The following is a 22759-nucleotide window of genomic DNA, read 5'->3' on the forward strand; positions in this document are numbered from 1 at the left end:
GACAAGAGACCACTCTGATCCAAGGCAGTGAATTTTGACCGGCAGTGGACGTGACCTTGTTTTATTTTGTGGGCGGCACAATAACAGTGGATCACACATTTTCAGTGAATTACTGCATTGAACCATGACTTCCAGGAGACCAATGACTCGCTCTTTTTCTGCCAATGGGAGGACAAGCAGTTTCAGTGAAGAGGACAGTAGCTCTTCAAATGTCCGCCCTGAAACCCGCAATAATTATCTATCAAATGTGAGGCCTGAAAACAGGTAAACACTGCAATCCAAGCATGTGCACAGCATTGTTTTGTCATTGAAACATACAGTATTCATTTTGCATTGGAGTAAAGACACAAGAGCTGCGTCCATGAGTCAGAACCCTAAACACCACTATGAGTCTGGCTGTGATGAATGATAAATAAACAATGTAAATACCACACATGTATATTGAAGAGGAACGCCTTAACTGGAATACTTCGCAATACAGATTTCGGTTATTTATTGACAATCCTTCATTTGCCTCCTCTCTAAATAGCTATTCAAGGTACTCTCACTACAGGCCGATGAGGTAATCCTTACTTTTCAAACATTCCTCCCAACTAACATCTTAACCACACAATTTTATTTTACCCTTGAGACTGAAAACCACACAAGTCTTAACAGTTATTGTAAGTGTCCAGTTGTTGTCCGGTTTTGCACTCAGTTTTAAGTGGACAACATCAGTTTCAGTGTTGCATTGGCGTCTTGTTTTCTCAAAAGTGTTTATGTCAACCTCTCTCCACTACCAAAAATGTCTATTAACAACCTTTTCTTCAAAGAAAATAGAATGCACCGTTGTGGGGAGGAAATAATACTGACCTAAAAAACATATGTCTGTGTGTTTGAAAACCACTTACACACACAGCAATGTTTTTTTTCCAGGAGCACGTTGTGCACCATCATGGCTCAGATCACAGAGGACATACAGCCTTCCTTCGAGACTACGTTGAAGTCAAAGGCAGTGTCTGAAAACTGTAACGCTAAGTTCACCTGTGTTGTAACAGGTACACTAGATCAATTTCCTGAAGCTGCCTATTCTTCTTAGAGATAGATTGTGTGAAGCCTCAATTTTACATTACTGTGTAAATTTAAACTGGCATGAATTTCAATGAGAAAGACAGGTTGTGAGTAAACTGTCAAACTAAGGAACTGACTTTAAATGTGCAATCAGAAGTTATAAAAAATGTGAAGTTCGTACATGAATACACAATTTCTGAAACAGCCATTCATCATATCAATCACTGTTATGTTTTTACAGGTTATCCGGTCCCTGAACTAAAATGGTATAAGGATGATATGGAAATGGACCGTTACTGTGGACTTCCAAAGTATGAGATCCGCAAAAATGAAAAAATTCACACCCTTCATATTTACAAGTATGTTACACAAAACTGTTAGAGGATCACTATCATTGTTTAAATGACTGGAAATGTAGATTTAGAATTGATTTGCCATTACTTCCTGTTTTTTTCAGCTGCACACTGGATGATGCAGCTATCTACCAGGTCTCAGCTAGCAATAGCAAAGGCATTGTCTCCTGTTCTGGGGTTTTGGAGGTCGGCACCATGAGTGAGTTCAAGATTCACGAGAGGTTCTTTGCTAAGTTGAAGCAGAAAGCGGAAAAGAAGAGAAAAGACTTGGAAGAGCACCCCAAGAAGGAGGACAAGAAAAATATTCAGAGAGAGGAACCACAGGTTAATCCGGAGCCTCCTCCAAGGAAACGCCCTGTTCCGCCACCGGAGCCGGTCCAAGCAAATAAGGAGCAGCTGGGGGCTGCCAGAGAGGTCAATGGAGTTGACTCTTCTGACGTCAAAGAAACAGCCCGTGTGGCACATTTGGACAATAGTCTGGAGAAGGACATACCGGCCTACGAGGAACTCTTGGCTAAAAAGAAACTAAAGATCACCAATGGTGTCGATGCTGGTGTAAACACAACCACAAATGGCAGCGGAAGCAGAGTCCAGATGATGGGGAATGGAGGTGAAAACCACTATGACGGAGGAATCGGCTTGGCACAGTTTCTGTCAGAGACACTCCAAACCCAGGCAGATGAAGAGAGCCAAACCACCCCCCAAGTTGAACAACCACAAGAGATGGATGTATTAATCACAAATACTAGTAAAGAGAAAGAAGAACGTGAAAGAATAACAACAGAAAAGGACGAGCATGAAATGACAAAAGAAAAAGAGTATTTTATAGAAAGGGAGAAAGAGAAGGAGGAACGCTTCCAGGAAGGGGCCCAACCGGCAGAGCAGCCAAAACATCCCTCAGAGTTTAAACATCACAGAAAAGCTCACAAGGATCACGACCATCATAACATCCAAGAAACCTTTTCGTCCATGCTGCACACGGTAAAAGATTTCTTCTTTGGAAAGGGCAAAAGGGACTCTTATGAACACATTGAAAACAAAGAGAAAGATCATGACCCGCTCCCCAACTCAATCCAGCCTAAATCTCTACAATCACAGACATCGCCTTCGTATCGGCTGCACAGGAAGCCTCAGCCAGAGGTGGAAAAACATCCTACAGATCAAGTTGTACCTAAGGAAACTGATAAACTAAAGGAACCTTCAGAGTGCGCAGATATAGACCAACAGTTGCAAAAGCTCATGACTGCTCATGAACATGAGGTTGTACAATCACCAGCTCTTGAATTAACGACCAAGAGGACAAACGAGCCTACAAGACGAACCATCAAGGTAGCTGATGAACCGTTTGAGAACGTGAAGGTATCATTAGAGGAAGAGATCAAAGTACCAGGTGAAGACCCGCCATTGTCCAGCCTTCATGTTTCCACTGAGGTATGTACGGCGATCTTGAAAAGCAGCTGGCTGCCACTTGACTTGAGAGTTATTTTTAGATTCAATTTGCGTGACAAGATAGTGAACATGGTCAAGCCACGCCAGGGCTGAATCCTAAACCATGATCACTATGACATAGTTAGGATTTTAAGTTGCAGCTTATAAAAAGTGGTGTGAAGCACACTCAAGGACTCAGGTAGATTTACTGAGGTGGGGCAGTTATAGGCAGCACAAACATCAAATTGAAGCATGACGGCCTTCCAGCCAATGGAAAGCTGTTTTTGACAAACTGGCGTGATCAGACAGAAGCGAGACGAACAAGCAAGTTAGAAATGAGGAACCATATACGTTGGTAATGTTACATGTGGGGGTGGGGGATGTTGTGTAGCTCCACAGTGCACTGTAAAATAGGCCGGGCAATATCTCGTAGATGTTGGCTGTGGTGAGTGAGACAGCAGTCAGTGCGTCAGAGCACATGTCCAAACCTGAATGCGAACGACAGCTCTCACGTTCCGTGAGGCTTTGTAGGCTCTGTCTGTAGGCTAGTCGGTGACTTTTGTGGCGGGTCCCAGCATGAGAAAGAAGGTCTTGTAATATTTTGAAGAGTCCTCACTACCAGCCCTCCTTTGACCATCCCCAAAGTCTAAAAATAAACCCTTGTGTAGACAAGAAGAAAGCAATGCTCATTTTATCAGTGGATAGCCAGGATAATTGGTTTGCATATGCTATGAATAGGGATGTATGAGTGTAATTTTTTTTGTATTGCTTGTCAGTATTACAGTGTATACAATAGATTGATGGGTTGGCCTGCAAAAACCTAAAATGGCGGTAAAATTGCAAGTAAAATGTTATGTTGTTGAAATCACGCAAACATTATTATTATGTTTCTAAATATTCAATGATATAAAGTCAAAGTCAAAGTCCCAACAATTGTCACACACACTGGGTGTGCTGAAATATGTCCTCTGCATTTGACCCATCCCCATGTTCACCCCCTGGGAGGTGAGGGGAGCAGTGAGTAGCAGCGTGCGCCGCACTTGGGAATAATTTGGTAAATATAATCTGCTGATTATATTAACAGCTGAAACATAATCACATTTTATCAAAATGAGTAAAAATGCATGTGGCTGCTTTTCTAGCCAATGAAAAATGTAATCAATCAATCAATCAATCAATCAAAGTTTATTTGTGTAGCTCTTAATCACAAGTGCCTTAAAGCAGTGTTCCCCAACCACCAGGCCGCGGCCCGGTACCGGGCCGTGGCCCGATTGGTACCGGGCCGTGGCCCGATTGGTACCGGGCCGCAGAAGAATTTTTTATTAAAAAAAAATAAAATTAAATTAAAAGAAATATATATATATGTATATATATATTTTATTAAATCAACATAAAAAACACAATATACACTTACAAATAGTGCACCAACCACAAAAAACTCCCCTTTTCATGACAAAAACGTCCCTTTTTTCATGACAAAGAAGAAAAAAGAAAAAGGAAAAAAAAGGACACCCCCCCATCAGTAAAGACAGTGGTGACTTTACTGATGTCCATTAACATGCGACCCGTGACTAGGAACTGAAGTCACCAGGTTTAAAATAGACCCATTTACATTACTGACATCTCATGTCAGTAATGTGGAACTACAACTTAAAATGTATTATGTGACGTAAAAAAAAAAATAATGCCTTGCTCGTAAGCAGATTGAGGATGTCTACTCCTTTGTTCTTGTTTTCTCACGCAATATCACACTTTGTTTTCACACAGCTTCCAGAGGCTGAGCTTCATTTTTAGACTGATCACAAAACCAGTTCCCTTCCATTGAAAGCACCAACTTCTTTTTTTTCCTCAGTCATCACTGTCGGTGTAATTGTCACAAGGCCACATGCAGCTTTTTTTTCTTTCTGTATATATTCTAATGGTGTGAAGTAGATTAGATATATATTACAAGTACATAATCAAGTTATTCTTAGAGAATATATTGAGTATTTTTGTGCACATTTACAAATTATGTGTTTGGAAGTATTTTCTGAGTATGTGCACTTTAATTGATTTAACTTTAATTAATTATTAATTAATCATAATTAATGTTGAGTATGATGAAACATAATTTTGGTGGTTTCTGCAGTGTGATCATTGATTTACACGTTCTTTGTGTAAGCAGTAAGCAGCTGCCCGAAATGTGTGGGAATTTCCCTGGTTTTGGTTCAAAATAACTATGGCTTACATAAACAGTTAAGCAATTTTGGTGGCACTTATTGAATCCAACGTCCATCCTCTTCAGTGTCATCTCTCACAGCACCTGCAATGTCTAGTTGACAATTCATGAATCTGATTTAATTATGCTAACAAAATAACTGAATTCAGATTTAATGTGTTGTAATTTCGTAATATTTGGGTGCCATGCTAGTGTAAACCTTGCACGGGACACAAGATAGGGACGCTCTTCAAAGATCCCCAATGGGTGACACAACTCAAGAATACAATTTCAAAATATTTGTGTTGTGGTGATTACGCTGATAGGGAATGTGAACTGAGTTGAAATCGTCATGAGACAGCTTAGTTGTATCCAACTGATGATGTGTTGTTGCAATAGTAATCTTGTAATAGTATCTGCCAATTAATCACTGATTAACTTTTACTTTTCTATTTTTCTCGTCTGAGGTGTAAAATTGTCAAGAAAATGAAACTAATAGAATATATTTTTTTCTCTGTTACTTTTTTGATGCATGTTTCTGTCAATAAATGTCAGTGGCAAAGGTCAATGCATGTTTCTGTCAATAAATGTCAGTGGCAAAGGTCAATGCGACAAAGCATGTAAAACATGTGACACTGACTGAGTGCTTATACACTGCTCTACAGTGTTCAGGCTTTGTTCAGAATTACTACAATCTTCAGTTAACCTTGCATGCATGTTTTTTTGACTGTAGGAGAAGACCAGCGTACCTGGCGTAAACCCACGCAAGCACAGGGAGAACATGAAAACTCCACACAAAGAGGACCAAACTGAGATTCAAACCCAGTACCACTTGAATGTAAGGCAGACCTCGTAACAAGATGTGCTCTTATATTGTATTCATTCATTAAGAAAAAAAGCATAGGGCTTACAATAAAAATGGTGTGTTTGTTTTCCAATAGGTTGCAGAGCAAAACACGAAAGTGGTTTCAAGGGTGGATATGGTTCTCTCACCCAAAAAAGAGCCAGATTCTCTCATAGCTTCACTGCAGCCTCATCACCCCAGTGCAAGAGAAGAGTTTACATTTGGCAAAGAACTGCATGTCTTTCCACAGAGCCAAACCTCTTATGACAAAAGTTTCCCTCCAAAGTCCAACCTTTTAGAAGTTAGTCAGGCTCCCTCTCCCAAAGTTGTTTTAGCTATGGAGGGTACTGACCTGATTCCCACAGAGCTTTTACAGGGAGACAGGACACATGTTGATGAGATGGACAAAGAAGGCGTAACTGTCAAAGACGTAGACGACCCGCCTAAGAAATTGCGTGTGAAAGAGAAAACTGAAGTGAAATCAAACGAACTGCCCTGTTCAGATATAAAGAGACCTCAGGTGACTGAATTAATGCAGCGTTTGCTGAAAGACACAATTGAGACGATGGAAAACCAAACACCAAATCAGATACTTTCCCTTTTCTCTGATACGGAGATAAGCAATTCACAGAGAGAGAAGGTTGAAAATACTTCAGTGACGCAGGAAATTAATGTAGGGTTTCCACGTACTGCCGCCCCAGCGATGGGTGACCTAAAAATTTGGCCTGAGAGTACTCAGCCTCTAGCAGAGGAAAGCAAAGCAGAGCGAAGCCACAAACTACTACAAAGTTCAGAGTCCGGTTTTGGTAAGAGTGAGACAGGAGGTGAAAAGAATGATAAAATAACTGATGCTATACTAAAAGATGTAGAGAATTCAGTCAACATTAGGGAAGAACAAGAGCTTGTTGGAGAACTTAATGAAGTAAAGGATAAGGGTACAGAAATGGAGACTGATAGGAAACCACCAGCAGAAGCCAACAATGTGGATGAAGAGCCAAAGATCTTCAAAGTAGCACAAAACAAACTAGATGAAACTAGTGTTGTGGAGAAAAATAAGGTGCATGAAAACAGTCATGAGAAACCGCAAAATCCCCCAGAAAGAGTTGCACTTGCATCTTTGTGTATTGAGAACACAACAGATTTCAAAGAACCTGTGTCAAATGTAAGCTTAAATGAATACTTTGCCACCCCACAAATTGAAATCATAGAGCCTGAAGTCAAACAATTCACTCTTCCGCTGACTGTATTAGCGCTCAACAAGATAGAATCAGAGCCAGGTATTTTAGAAAAACACATAAAACCGCAGGCAATAGCTGGTAATGTTGTTGATTCCTCGTTGCCCAAGCAGAAAGTTGTGCGTGGTGATGATAACCTTCAATCCACGGATAAAGCGGACAAACTTGAACAATTGGAAATCCAACCAGAAATAGCTGAGCCAGAAAAGACAAGCATAAAAGCTATTGAGCAACTCCCCCAAGTGAACCTCAGATCCATTCCCCAAATAAATGTTTCATGCAGTGATGATAAGGAGAATCATACGTTCATAAACACCTGTGTTTCGGATTCCCTAGAACCCTTTGAAACGCCAACTGTGCCATTATTTGTGGTGCCGCCAATTTCTGTCACTTGTCACGAGAATGAGAGTGAACTGAGGAAGCCCAGTCACAGTGAGTGGATAGAAACTGAAACCTCAGTGTCATTGCGTGGTACTGGTAGCAACCTGGCAGCCAAGTCGGAAAAACCTCAAGAAAACATGGCAGAACAGAGTTTCACTCAGACTACTTCCTCTATGCTAAATGAAGCTGTGGTACAGCGGGTGAATGACAAAGGACTGCCAATCAGTAGAAATACAGAGGACAATATTTCCCCTGAAATAATCAAAGAAAAACCTTTAAAAGAGGGTAAGATTGAGAATTCTATGACTTTCGAAGACTTCTTCAAAAGCAGGACCTCTGTGGAAAGACTCACACAGAAACCCCCAGCTCACCCATCATTGAGCCCTGGCAGTATTCGTAAATTTATGACCAAGGCAGCTCAAGATCTGGAAATTGATGCCAGGACAGGAGTCCCTTTCATCACAGTGGATGACCGCCAGAGTGACAGGACGGACGAGGATCTAAGTGGCGGATCGACACCCATGTCATCAACACCGACTTCATCGCTGTCCTGTGAAAGCAGCCCGAGGCTTAAACGAAGGGACAGTCTATCACTCATACGCTCTGCCACGCCTGAAGAGTTGGCCTCGGGAGCCCGCCGCAAGATCTTCATCCCCAAACCTAAAGAGGATGCAGACATAGCTCCTGGAGGGCTGGAAGCGCAAAACAAGAAGGAGACCCCTTACATGTCCCCCAGCCAGGCTCGCAGAGCAGCATTGCTCCAAGCCCCTGTTGGACAAAATACCCCACCAATGGAGAGGCGCTCTCCGCTGATGAGTCGCAGGAAGGCCACACTGGAGGTACCAAAGGTTGTGGAGGAGCCACCGAAAGATGAACCGGTGAAGGCAGTGAAGGAAGAGAAAGTTGCTGAAAAGAAGTACGACCCTCTGAAAGGTAAAGTTTGAATGCAGCCTGGGAGAAAAGATATATCATGCGCGCAAAACTTTAATACGGCCTCTTTCACAGAAGTACTGTAAAATATGTAGATCCGGCATTTATTTGCTTTAGAATTTCACACAGACGCCAGCATACTGGAACATCGCTAGAACTCCAAGCAATATACATGGCATATAATTAGACACATGCCGATATCACCGCTGGCGTTTGCGGTGCAGCGACAATTACTGTTAGACTTTACACTCTGTTCCAAACATTGCAAATCCCCCTTCACACAAATGGCCCTCCTGCATCTGTTACAGCTCTTACACTCTGAGTTTGTCCCCCCCCCCCCCCACCCCCATCCTGTGTCAGTGCTTCTCCTCAGAACAGCAACCCATTATAAAGAGCAGTGTAAGCACCAAAGGGTTTAATTAAAAGGCTTTCTACGGACACAGCCATGTTTCACTTATCTACAAAATTCTCTGGATATCAATTCAGTTTTGCGTACTGCTGCTGTAATTTACAAACTCTGTCAGTTTAGACCTACATCCTGGTCAGCTACAACCACATAATTCGAGTTCTTCTACATGGTCTTGCTAATAAACCAAGTGTTAAAGTTAATTACATTTTTATGTTGTGCTCATAATAGTCCAAAGGCTGGCCTCTGTCCAGTTGAATTTGACGAACATTGTAAACATTGGTGGGGGTGTTTGGCACGTGTATATTTACATCCTAATGCTTGTGCCACACCTGCTTGATCATGTGCCAACAGCGCCACAGGTCATCCGTAAGATCAGGGGGGAGCCTTTCCCAGATGCCTCTGGACACCTGAAGCTGTGGTGCCAGTTTTTCAACGTCATTGCCGACTCAACCATTAAATGGCTCAGGGATGAAGAGGAAATTCTGGAGGTCAAACGAAGGTAAATCAGATAAGCTCTTGACGGAATGGCATTTGTGTGTTACTATCAAGGGATATTGACTGGTAATAAACAATTGCTGCTATAAAACAAATTATGTTACAGTATAAGGATTAGGAAGGTTTATTTTACTTCGAAAGCACCCGGTGGCCTTCTGTCATTCTGATATTATGACTGCAGCTCATGTGACTGTTAACCAACCTGGAAACTGGCTAGACGCAAGAACTGTAACCTGACACAATATTTTTCCCATCTCCGGGAGTCATTAAAAGTCTATATATATAAATGCACTTTTGCTCTGCCATATCAGCAGTCTATGGCCACATGTCACTGTGTTGCAGTGACACCTTGTGGTCAGCTTTGCTCACTGACTCCCCTCATTGCTGCCATGCCTTTTGTCTTCAAGCGCAGGGGATGAAACCCAGGTAGCCCTGGCTATTGTCCTGGCCTCAAGCCACGACTGCGGCGTGTACGGCTGCACTATAAACAATGAGTACGGCACAGACACCACCGACTTCCTCCTCAGCGTAGATAGTAAGAAGAGTCAAGTTTTATTCTTCAGTCTCATTTTTTTGCTTTGATGAGTTCCTTCAATCCTTCTGTTTCAGTTCTGTCTGATATACTTCTCAAAGAGGACTTGAAAGGTAACTATTAATTCAGCCTACCATATCATCTTCTATTCATTCCACCGTGTAAATATCTTAATATTCAATATTTGGTTTAATATTTCCTTTAGTTGGAGAAGAGATAGAGATGACGCCGCTGATGTTCACCAAAGGTCTCGCCAACTCAGGCAACTGGGGTGAGAAGTACTTTGGCCGCATCATGACCGAGATGGTGAACATTGGCGACGGTTGCGGCCATAAAGCCAGCAGAGTAAAGGTGATATACGGCCTCAATCCCGTCTTTGAGTCTGGAAGCACATGTATCATTAAGGTTCAAAACCCCATCGGCTACGGGACCAAGCAGGAGTGCAACCTTACGGAAAGAAACATGGAGATTACAAAACAAGTGAGCAAGAGAAGATGTTCCAATGTTGAACTGAAATTAAATTATTTTTATTTAAATTTCTCCTACCAGGAATGCAAAATCCAGAACATGATCCGAGAATATTGTAAGATCTTTGCAGCTGAAGCGAGAGCGATTGAAAATTTTGGCTCTTCCCTCGAGTATGTCCCACAACTGGTGCTCTCTCCTACTAAAAATGTTGCTATCGTCTCAAATATGTTTTGTCTGCTGTACCTACAGAGTGATTCCTCGGTACCTGATGTACCGCCCCGCAAACTCAGTGCCGTACTGCACGGTGGAGGCTGACCTCAAGGGGGTGTTCCTCAGGTACTGCATGACGGATCCCAAAGGCCGATCGATTGCGCAGAGCGTCTCTGAGATGGAGCAGAAATGTTGCAGCTTGCAGCACTGGATTCATCAGTGGACACATGGCAACTTACTGATCACTCGCATGGAAGGTATAAGTGTACAACCACACACACACATGCTAAAACCACATGTTTGAAAATGACCATGATTTCGTGAATAATTTTGGCTGGAACCTCTATGTGTGGAGTTTGCATGCCATCCATGTACTCTTGTCCAAAAACATGCTTATTAGGTTAATTGGAAATAACAAGTATGTGCACAGCGCCTCCAACGTAACCTAGGGTAGGCTCCATCCCACCGTGACCCTGAACAGGATAATTGGCAGGAAAAAAAACATACAGATACTTTTTTCCTCTGAAAATGCAATAATGAGCGTTTGTTGCGGAAACCGGTCGGGTTGGACAAAAAACTAGATACCTGATCTGATATTGATATCAACAACAACAAAAAAAGTATCGGATTAGCAGCGTGTTTACGTGTGCAAAGCTCGACAACTAAATGTCCTCCAGTAAACACACCATCTTGGTCCTGTTTTGTATTTTAGTGACGTAAACATGGCTACTAGGAGCTAGCACAGACCTGGGCAAATTACAGCTCGGAAGCTGGCCCGCCGGACATTCCCAAATAATTGTTGTAGATCTTTAAGATGGAAAGTGTAGCTGCCATAATGATGTGCAGGGATGTTTTCTAATGACCGTAAGTCTTGAACTATACAAAATATTTAAATGGTTGGAATCTCTGCTTATGGATGATGTACCAGTTACTATGGTCATTTCATTAGTTATTATGGTCATCTAATTAGTTACTATGGTAATCTAATTAGTTACTATGGTAATGTAAGTCACAGCAGCTCAGACGTGGCACCATGCAGTGTGGGTGGGGAGCGTTTCCACAGAGGCGGAAGGAGATTTTCACAACAAAGTTCCAAAGCCTAGTGATATATATCAGAGTTTATTTTGTACCCTTTGCGTTCATATTTCACTGTTTGTTGCATTTTTGTTGCATTTCACTTGACTGTAAAATGTGTCGATCGAAAGGGAGTGTGACGTTCATATTTTGTCAATATTCAGTGTTTTATCCTTCATGGAAAAATGTAAAATTCCATTATGTTTTTTAAGGCAGTCTGTCATAATGTTTTAGCATTCAATCATTGTGAGGTTTTGTATTAGTGTTCATAAAAATAGATGTACCGGCCCCCAAACACATTTTTTTCTCTGAATGTGGCCCCCGAGTCAAAATAATTGCCCAGGCCTGAGCTAGCAGTTAAACAACAGCTAAGCACACAAGCTACACATAGAATAGGTGTCCTTCAATAAAGAATGTTGCAGTCTATAACAGGACATTTTTCAATACTGTATACACACGTATTAAATAAATATAGTTCCATATTACTAACAGATAATAAGTCTCCAAGGTGGACCCTTATTAGAAAGTATCCTGTAAGAAAAGTGTCATCATTGTTTAACAGTTGTTATTGTATCACTATGTATTACCATGAATTGATTAACGTGGACCCCAACTTAAACAAGTTGAAAAACTTATTCGGGTGTTACCATTTAGTGGTCAATTGTACGGAATATGTATTGTACTGTGAAATTTACTAAAAAAGTTTCAATCAATCAATCAATCAATCAATCAATCAATCAATCAATCAATCAATCAGGATGAGATTAATGTAGTAAATCATTTTTGCCACTAGATGTGGTCAAAAAACAATTATTACTCCACATATTTGGATAGATAAGACAGCAGAGGTGGCCATCTTTGGCTTGATTGATTGACTGATTGATTGATTGATACTTTTATTAGTAGATTGCACAGTTCAGTACATATTCCGTACAATTGACCACTAAATGGTAACACCCGAATAAGTTTTTCAACTTGTTTAAGTCGGGGTCCAAATTAATAAATTCATGGCACCTCAGGATTCGATTCAGGAGCTGCGATTCGATTGAAAATCCATTATTGAGGCATCTTTAATTTTTACGTATATTGATGCAGTTTGACATTTATATTTTTTTGCGCTTAAAAATGGATATAAAACTGGACCATAGGCGCCCGATAGTAAAGGAGCTGGTCGGATCTCTCAGTGAGGTGGGTCGCTGGAGTTATAACTGTCTGCATTACTTTAATTAAAATAAATAGGTCGACTATCGATTATGGATGTTTACTAATTGATTTTACAATCGTCAATGCCCGAACTGCTATGCATCTAAAAATCGATTAATTCCCTGAGACAGACAGACAGACAGACAGAATATAGATGGATTGATAGACTTTTATTCATCCCACAATGGGGAAATTATATGGTTGCAGCGCAGGTTTTTATATACAGTAACAAAAGTAAAATGTAATGAAAAATAAAAAACTACTACTATTAGTACCACATACCGGTATCGGCCAATACGTAAGGTTCCAAGATGGGAACAGTTGTGAAAATGTTGTATCTCAGCCAAACAACTGCATCTGCTTCACCGATATATTACAAACCCCCGTTTCTATGTGAGTTGGGAAATTGTGTTAGATGTAAATAAAAACAGAATACAATGATTTACAAATCCTTTTCAACACATATTCAGTTGAATGCTCTACAAAGACAACATATTTGATGTTCAAACTCATAAACTTTTTTTTTTTTGCAAATAATGAATAACTTGGAATTTCATGGCTGCAACATGTGCCAAAGTAGTTGGGAAAGGACATGTTCACCACTGTGTTACATCACCTTTTCTTTTAACAACACTCAATAAACATTTGGGAACTGAGGAAACGAATTGTTTAAGCTTTGAAAGTGGAATACTTTCCCATTTTTGTTTCATGTAGCGCTTCAGTCGTTCAACAGTCCGGGGTCTCCGCTGTCGTATTTTACACTTCAAAATGCGCCACACATTTTCGATGGGAGACAGGTCTGGACTGCAGGCAGGCCAGGAAAGTACCCACACTCTTTTTTTTTTACAAAGCCACGCTGTTGTAAAACTTGTCTTGCTGAAATAAGCAGGGGCGTCCATGATAACGTTGCTTGGATGACAACATATGTTGTTCCAAAACCTGTATGGACCTTTCAGCATTAATGGTGCCTTCACAAATGTGTAAGTTACCCATGCCTTGGACACTAATACACCCCCATACCATCACAGATGCTGGCTTTTGAACTTTGCACCTCTAAGAATCCGAATTGTTATTTTCCTTTTTGTTCTGGAGGACACCACGTCCTTTGTTTCCAGCTATAATTTGAAATGTGGACTTGTCAGACCACAGAACACCTTTCCACTTTGCATCAGTAAATCTTAGGTGAGCTCGGGCCCAGCCAAGCCGGCGGCGTTTCAGGATATTGTTGATAAATGTGTTTGGCTTTGCATAGTAGAGTTTTAACTTGCACTTACAGATGTAGCGACCAGCTGTAGGTACTGACAGTGGTTTTATGAAGTGTTCCTGAGCCCATGTGGTGATATCCTTTACACACTGATGTCGGTTTTTAATGCAGTACCCCCTGAGGGATCAAAAGTCTGTAATATCATCGCTTACGTGCAGTGATGTCTCCAGATTCTCTAAACTTTTTGATGATTTTACAGACCGTAGATGGTAAAATCCCTAAATTTCTTGCAAAAGCTCCTTGAGAAATATTGTTCAAAAACTGTTTGACAATTTGCTAACAAAGTGGTTACCCTCGCCCCATCCTTGTTTGTGAATTACTTAGCATTTCATGGAAGCTGCTTTTATACCAAATCATGGCACCCAACTGTTCCCAATTAGCCTGCACACCCGTGGGATGTTCCATATAAGTGTTTAATGAGCACTCCTCAACTTTATCAGTATTTATTGCCACCTTTCCCAACTTCTTTGTCATGTGTTGCTGGCATCAAATTCTAAAGTTAATGATTATTTGCAAAAATAAAAAAAAATGTTTATCAGTTTGAACATCAAATATGTTGTCTTTGTAGCATATTCCACAGAATATGGGTTGAAAATGATTTGCAAATCATTGTATTCAGTTTAAATTTACAGCTAGCACAATTTCCCAACTCATATGGAAATAGGGTTTGTATAATTAGCATCATAAAGGTTCCGCTGTAGTGGGGTGACCCTAGGACGCAGAGATGGTGGTAGGGTGCAGATAAAAAAAAAATCTAACAAGTTAAGGCTAACAAACCTGGATGTTGCCATAAAGGGTTGTAAAAATGAAAAAAGTACAAAGATGGTAGTAGATGCTCCACAAAACAACAAACTTTTAAGATACCTTGAAAACTCCACTTTCAATGATTGTTACTGTTAGAAACACAAACAATGAACCAGCACTATCCAAGTAACCATGTTGAGAAAAGGAATCCTACTAGTTTGAAACAACAAACAGCTGCTTCCAGCATCTTCTTCAGCCAGGACGAAAGTGACTTAAAAACAGCACAAAACAGGAACAGATCTACAAAATAAGAGCGCAGAACATCAAATAAGGAGAGACTAAAGCAGGGGTGTCCAACTCATTTTAGATCGGGGACCACATGGAGAAAAATCTACTCCTAAGTGAGCCAGACTGGTAAAATCACGGCACGATAACTTAAAAATAAAGACAACTTTAGATTGTTTTTCTTTTGTTTAAAAATAGAACAAGCACATTCTGAAATTGTACAAATCATAATGTTGTTGTTTTTTTATTTTATTTCAATTACCTTTTGCGGTTGATAGTATGTATACTTTATTTGTCGTTATTTATATTTTCTGAATAAATTATGTGATAATGTTCATCAGTCAACTTATTGGTGTTAATTTTCAATCTATCAAGATGAAAAAAAAAATCAAAATCAAATTACAAGATGTTATTTATGTAGTTTGATAATTTTTCTCAACTGGTGCACTAACATCATGTGGTTTATTTTGTACATATGTAGCATCAATTAAAAAGATTGCTATTGCGACATCCAGTGGACACATTTAGATCAGCTGTTTCTTTTATTCAAAATTTTCAGGTTAATTTTTATACTTAGCAAACTCTTGCACGTCCCACTGGGAGGAGACCCCGCGGCAGGCCAAGGACCAGATACGGGGATTACATCTCCTCTCTGGCCTGGGAACACTTCGGGATCCCCCAGGAGGAAGTTGCTAATGTTGTTCTGGAGAAGGAAGTCTGGGGGTCTCTGCTGGAGCTGTTGTCCCCACGACCCGATTGCGGATAAGCGTTGAAGATGGATGGGTGGATGGATAACAAACTCATCCGGCGGGCCGTAGGTTTGACACCCCTGGACTAAAGGAACACAATACTTAAGAGTCCGAACTGTCACTGTGTGTGGCTCTGTTGTTTATTAACCTATTCTTTCCAGTGGGTCAATGTGTCACTGGTGGATGTGAATGAAAAAAATTGACATTTAGTGCCACTTGGTGATTGGATTGATTGATTGATTGATTGATTGATTGATTGATTGATTGATTGAAACTTTTATTAGTAGATTGCACAGTACAGTACATATTCCGTACAATCCATCCATCCATCCATTTTCTACCGCTTATTCCCTTTCGGGGTCGCGGGGGGCGCTGGCGCCTATCTCAGCTACAATCGGGCGGAAGGCGGGGTACACCCTGGACAAGTCGCCACCAAATGGTAACACCCCAATACGTTTTTCAACTTGTTTAAGTCGGGGTCCACGTTAATCAATTCATGGTAAACAATTAATTTGCCTGTGTAAATCCCTAGACCCCTGCTGGGAATATGTACCGAAAAGTTTTTTTTTAAATACTTGTCTACTTTGTGAAACCTGTAACCATAATAATCCTGTGTTTTCTGCAGGTGTTGAAAGTCAGATTACAAACGTTCGAGTCGTGACCAAGACCAAAGGGTAGGTTGTGTTACGATTTTTATCAGCTGCCATTCAGACTCAGACAAACTTTATTGATCCACAATGGAAATTGTTAAATTTCTCAATAGTTCAATATTTAACACTACTTAAGTTGCTTCTATTAAAAACGCCCCCAACTTCATGTTCCAGATACCAGGGCCTGACGGACAACAGCTCCCCGGACGTCTTCGAGCATTTCCTGACTGTCCACCAGTGCAACTACTACTGTGGACTTCTCGGCCTGCGCCCACTCAAGACCGCGGACAGCCTGCAGCAGTCCGCCAAGACCAAGAGCTCCAGGAGTCCCTTGCTGAACCGCAAGTTGACTCCCGGCTCCGGCAGCCCGCAGCTGCAGCGTAAAGGACTCAGCCCTCAGACGGCCCGAAAGGCTAACTCCAGCCCGAATGTGCCGAGGAAGATGGAAGGGAGCGACTCAAACGAAAAAGTCAAAATTGTCGAAACCACTGATGTTCTTGAAATGAGGTAGGAAAGTTCTCTCTAGTTACAAGCCAGAATGAACTCAGAAGTGAGTTTCTTGTCACGACTGTGAACAACTAGACATCTGTCTACCTGCCAGACAGTTGACTAGATGATAGAACATTTACAGGTTTTGACCGGTGTTTTCAACTCTGGGTCCTATTAGAAGTGACCATACGCTACTGAATCCTCGCAAACAACGTGCTTCAGAGTCTTATCAGCTCTAAGAGTGGACTCTCGCAGCTCGATTTGTTCCAGCACCAATGACTGACTTACTTTAAAAACAACAAGTCACATATTTGTGTTTTGTTTTAAAATTGCACATTTTGAAATGTCCACGTTACACTCTGCATGTTTATCTTTAATGCAAAATTTGTAGCAACAACAACAACAACAAAAAAGTACACTGCAAATCTGAGCTCAATTACCATCAGATACGGACCTGCACAACTCTATGAATGCTAATACTGCTATGTGTTAGATTAGGGGTGTCAAACTCAATTTTGCTCAGGGGCCGCATGGAGGAAAATCTGTGCACATGCGGGCCGGACTATTAAAATCATGGCATTAAAACTAAAAAAATAAAAACAACTTCAGATTGTTTTCTTTGTCTTACTTTGGCCAAAACTAGAAAAAACACATTCTGAAAATATTATAATAAAATTATATTAAAAAATATCAGCAACGGTAAAGTTTAGATCCATGAAGGAAAGTGAATGAATGTTTATAACTTAACACATTTACATATGCATAGAAATTTGTTTTCTTTTGTATTGTTTTTTTTTTATGAATTCAGTAACGTTTATTACAACCTTTTCCCAAAACACAATATATACAACGTGAGATATAACAGGATAATGCATACATTTATCATTTTATTTATTTATTTATTTTTTTTTTCAAAAAAGCTGGACCCCAAAAATTTACTGTGGGACCCTACTTTTATGACTTGATGGGGTCCCAGGGACCCCATTTTGAAAATTCCTAGCACCAACACTGATGGACTGTGCGTTCAAAAAAGCAGCAGGCGGCTGTGGCCTGCGGGCCGGTTCGAATACTTATCAAATATCATCCCAGGCGCCATAGATAATTCATTTGCGGGCCGGACTTTGACACCCCTGTTTTAGATGATCGGAGAGGGTATGTTAGCTTTGCACTGCATCAAACTGAAAGCTGCTTTTGAGATTTTCTTACCTCATTTAGATGCACAATATTACAACAAAACGCTGCAATTTATAAAAGCACAGTTTAATTCTGCAGTTTTGCTTGCTTTAACCACCTATCGCTGTCCTTCCAAGCCAAAGTAAGGTGCTTACAGATCAACTATGCTACGATGCAGCTGGTTGATATGTTGGCAGCTAAAAAGCTGCTGAGTGAGTTCCAACGCTGTTATCTGGACCTGACCCATGGACAGACTGGGCAAAGTAGCATTAAAAAAAGCCGACTCAGGATTGTTCCCAAGGATTTTGACTGACAATGCTAAGCACCTCAGGTACGTCAGCAGTAGCAAAAAGCGCAATACTACTTCCACTTGAACATTTCTTATCTCTGGCACCAGTTTGCACATGTTCTGCAAAGACAGGAGGGCTTTTGTTTTCGAATCCCACACAGAACAGACATCAGGAATGTGTGGAATAGATTGGGGGTTAATCATCAATAGGAATCCTCAAATGATCCACTGGAGTTGCTTGGAAAACAATCTTCACTGCCATGCAATAAATATCAAACTCAATTTACAAAATGGATTTGGTAAAAAAAAAAAAGCTGTACAATAGGACTAAAAAATATGCAAGCAAGTGAGAGACAAAGATGTGCCTTTTTAATGTTTGGTCTGTTACACTATGTCAAACTAATGTATTTTCTATTTTTAATAAAAACGTCAAACCTTGTTTTTGAGAAGGATTCGTTCAGGTCTTTTTGTTTGTTTATTTTTTCACAAGGTACAACTATACATTTCATCATCTTTAAACAAAGTGACATGACCAAACATTCATTATGTGGACTATATGTACATTCATCAAAAGTTCCTTGAGGTATTTCATCTTGGAGTCCTTTTTTAAACACAGCCTTAAAGAAATTCAACTTCTTATTCAATTTACAATATAATACATGACAGATATACAGATATACCTTTACTAAAACTATATTTGTTTGATTTGTTATTATAAAGTTGTAATACTTAAAACAAGCTACTCATATTATAGTGGGTTTGGATTACTTTTCGCCTCATACCTCACTTGAAGCGTGGGTGAAGAATGCGTGAAAAATGGTGTTTCCTCAATGGGAAAGACTTGATAAGTCCAAAAGAGAAAACAATGATACAGTATTATCCAGAGCCTTGTACAGAGAGGTTGTGGCCAACACCGGTTGAGAGTAGGTGGCAAACATGGCGCCCTGTAGTCTCATGAGGGGCTTTTGACCACTCATTTAGAAGATCCTCTGGTCATACTCTAATTAGGGGTCACCAACGCGGTGCCCGCAAGCACCAGGTCGCCCGTAAGGACCAGATGAGTAGCCCGCTGGCCTGTTCTAAAAATAGCTCAAATAACAGCACTTACCAGTGAGCTGCCTCTATTTTTTTAATTGTATTTATTTACCAGCAAGCTGGTCTCGCTTTGCTCGACATTTTTAATTCTAAGAGAGACAAAACGCAAATAGAATTTGAAAATCCAAGAAAATATTTTAAAGACTTGGTCTTCACTTGTTTAAATAAATCCATTTTTATTTTTTACTTTGCTTCTTATAACTTTCAGAAAGACAATTTTAGAGAAAAAAATACAACCTTAAAAATGATTTTAGGATTTTTAAATACATATACCTTTTTACCTTTTAAATTCCTTCCTCTTCTTTCCTGACAATTTAAATCAATGTTCAAGTAAATTTATTTGTTTTATTGTAAAGAATAATAAATACATTTATTTAATTATTCATTTTAGCTTCTGTTTTTTCGACGAAGAATATTTGCAAAATATTTCTTCAAACTTATTATGATTAAAAATCAAAAAAAATATTCTGGCAAATCTAGAAAATCTTTAGAATCAAATTTAAATCTTATTTCAAAGTCTTTTGAATTTCTTTTAAAAATTGTCTTATGGAAAAATCTAGAAGAAATAATGATTTGTCTTTGTTAGAAATATAGCTTGGTCCAATTAGTTATATATTCTAACAAAATGCAGATTGTATTTTAACCTATTTAAAACATGTCATCAACATTCTAAAATTAATCTTAATCAGGAAAAATTACTCATGATGTTCCATAAATTCTTTTTTCAATTTTTTCCAAAAGATTCGAATTAGCTAGTTTATCTCCTCTTTTTTTTGGTTGAATTTTGAATTTTAAAGAGTCGAAATAGAAAATAAACTATGTTTCAAAATTTAATTGGAATTTTTTTCCTGTTTTCTCCTCTTTTAAACCGTTCAATCAAGTGTTTTTTCATCATTTATTCTCTACAAAAAACCTTCCATAAAAGGAAAAAAAATGTACGACGGAATGACAGACAGAAATACCCATTTTTTTATTTATATATATATATATATATATATATATATATATATATATAGATTTATTTATTAATGGTAAATTAAGCAAAATGGCTTTTTCTGGCAATTTATTTAAGTGTGTATTAAACTGGTAGCCCTTCGCATTAATCAGTACCCAAGAAGTAGCTCTTGGTTTCAAAAAGGTTGGTGACCCCTGCACTAATTGGTCAAAAGTCCCTCACATGACTACAGTGCGCCATGTTTGCTACCAACTTTGAAACCTAGTTGGCCATACTCTCTCTACACACATGGTTCTGGTATTACCCACTCACAGGTGCTACCTGGTGGTTATTTGAGCACACCGCAGATAGTTGTGGATATATTTATCGACCCCCAATCTTTAATGCTTCAGTCACATGCAGGATTCTCACAAGAATCAGGTAAAAAGTCCTTCAGACCCACTGTAGTTCTCCAGTAAAAAGGTATTTCAGCAGCCTAATCTACATTAATACATGTGACATACGTATGGTAAGTGCAACTGAACTATAGGGAACAGGTGAGCGAGCGTTTACTTCCTCTACATACAAAGTGCGTCTTGAGAAAGACCACAGCACTGACAGCACTTGGACAAAAACACGGTGACGTTTGCGACCGTGCTCCACGAGCCTTTGAATGAGATCGTCCCGTTGTTGATGGTGCTGAAAAGAGAAACCACGCGATAGGTCAGAACAACATCAGCCATCCTGTGTGTTTCCGCAACAAAAAAAAAACATCACTTCCATGAGACCCCCTTCAGCACTTCCACAAAGTAACCTTGATGACCCCAGGCCCCTACATTTCCACTACAGAGGGACCCGCAGCCCACTCAAATATTAACACTGAATTAGTAATCTTACTCTTAATTTTAATTATATTCCATTATTATACCCAACCTAATTACTGTTTACAATTTTGTCATGGTTTATATAGGGCACAGAACGGGTTGGTACAGCAGGCGTAGGGGCGTGGTGATTGGCTCATGTGTTACCTAGGAAGTGTCCCCGTCTGTGATGGCATGCTGATACAATTTCACTGGGCTTGTTGAGGGATGACAGGTCTGGGTGGTATATAATAAACAGCTTCTCTTTTAAGCATAGATTGCATCTTTTATTAACACTGTTGTAAGATGTGCTGGATGCAAGAATTTGCCATGTTATTGAATATTCAACATTTTTGTCTTCGAGGTTCCAAATGTGCTTGCTGAGTTCTGTAGTATTCCGCAGAATTTGGTTTCAAAAAGAAGCCTTGTGATTGTTCCATCTGGCTTGAACTTTCCCTCGGTTAATCCTACATACGTGTCAGATGTGTTAATGTCCTTGCGAGTTACCTTTGATTGGTAAGCGACTGATGTTTGTAAGCACCCCCCGTTGAGAGGCCAAACAGGTTTCTTGCGGCAGTTGCAGCCTTTGTTGGTTTTGGAATCGCTCTGTCTAGGGAAGGGGTCAGCAACCCGCGGCTCCGGAGACGCATGCGTCTCTTTGGCAACCCTGATGTGGCTCAGCTGCATAATCGCCGACCCCCCAGACTGTTACGGGGGAATCCCGGATTTCGGAGCCTCTCCCGGACAATTCACCCGGGGTCAACGTTCTCCGATTTTCACTCGGTCTACAACATTGAGGGCGTGCCATGATGGCTTTACTTTTAACGTCCTCTACAACATGTCATTGCGCCCGCCTTTACGCAATGTTATCTGCGTGCCGACCGGACACATGTATTTAGCTGCTTCTATCGTCACATGTACGAAATTGGAAGGCATACTGGGTGATACAGGTTACACTGAAGGTTGTGATACAAACAACTTTCACACTCTTACCAATATGCGCCACACTGTAAACCCACACCAAACAAGAATGACAAACACATTTTGGGAGAATGTGTTTGTCACACCAAACCCCCCCCCATCCCCCCGTGCGTCGGTTGAGGTGGGCGGGGTTGGGGGCACGGGGTTTGGTGCTAGCGGGGTGTATAATATAGTCAGGATGAGTCATGGATGCAAAGGATTCTGGGTATTTGTTGTGTTGCGTTTATGTTGTGTTACTGTGAGGATGTTCTCCCGAAATGTGCTGTCATGGTGCACGTATTGGAGTGTTGTGTTGGGTTTTGTGAATGGTTGGTAGCTGTTATTTCTCAGTTTGAAAGTGACGTCAAGGAAGTTGACGGTTTGCTTGTTGGCTTCAATCGTGATCCGTAGGCCGTTCTCTTTGAAGATTAGGCATATGCGCTTCTTGGTATTCTCGG

General features: G+C 40.3%; 2 protein-coding genes across 4 annotated transcripts in view; one reads left to right on the forward strand and one right to left on the reverse strand.

The window, feature by feature from the left end:
* Window positions 1-18891, forward strand: part of alpk3a (alpha-kinase 3a) — a 19263-nt gene extending 372 nt beyond the window's left edge. For 2 of the 3 annotated variants that reach the window (XM_061894825.1, XM_061894826.1), the window contains exons 2-16: window positions 1-264; window positions 530-562; window positions 916-1037; window positions 1292-1409; window positions 1508-2834; window positions 5762-5866; window positions 5970-8421; window positions 9179-9326; window positions 9730-9857; window positions 9932-9967; window positions 10060-10334; window positions 10404-10492; window positions 10572-10789; window positions 16477-16525; window positions 16676-18891. The exon at window positions 1-264 is cut by the window's left edge and continues 16 nt beyond it. In XM_061894825.1, the coding sequence (XP_061750809.1) occupies window positions 125-264; window positions 530-562; window positions 916-1037; window positions 1292-1409; window positions 1508-2834; window positions 5762-5866; window positions 5970-8421; window positions 9179-9326; window positions 9730-9857; window positions 9932-9967; window positions 10060-10334; window positions 10404-10492; window positions 10572-10789; window positions 16477-16525; window positions 16676-17012 (5577 nt within the window). In that variant the 5' untranslated portion in view covers window positions 1-124 and the 3' untranslated portion in view covers window positions 17013-18891. The remainder of the gene's footprint in view (window positions 265-529; window positions 563-915; window positions 1038-1291; window positions 1410-1507; window positions 2835-5761; window positions 5867-5969; window positions 8422-9178; window positions 9327-9729; window positions 9858-9931; window positions 9968-10059; window positions 10335-10403; window positions 10493-10571; window positions 10790-16476; window positions 16526-16675) is intronic. The other variant, XM_061894828.1, reaches the window with a different exon arrangement.
* Window positions 18474-22759, reverse strand: part of slc28a1 (solute carrier family 28 member 1) — a 47274-nt gene continuing 42988 nt past the window's right edge. Inside the window, exon 18 of the mRNA XM_061894829.1 lies at window positions 18474-21180. Within this exon, the coding sequence (XP_061750813.1) occupies window positions 21060-21180 (121 nt within the window). The 3' untranslated portion in view covers window positions 18474-21059. The remainder of the gene's footprint in view (window positions 21181-22759) is intronic.

Source organism: Nerophis ophidion, linkage group LG03 (genome assembly GCF_033978795.1).
Source record: "Nerophis ophidion isolate RoL-2023_Sa linkage group LG03, RoL_Noph_v1.0, whole genome shotgun sequence".
Taxonomy (NCBI): Eukaryota; Metazoa; Chordata; class Actinopteri; order Syngnathiformes; family Syngnathidae; genus Nerophis; species Nerophis ophidion.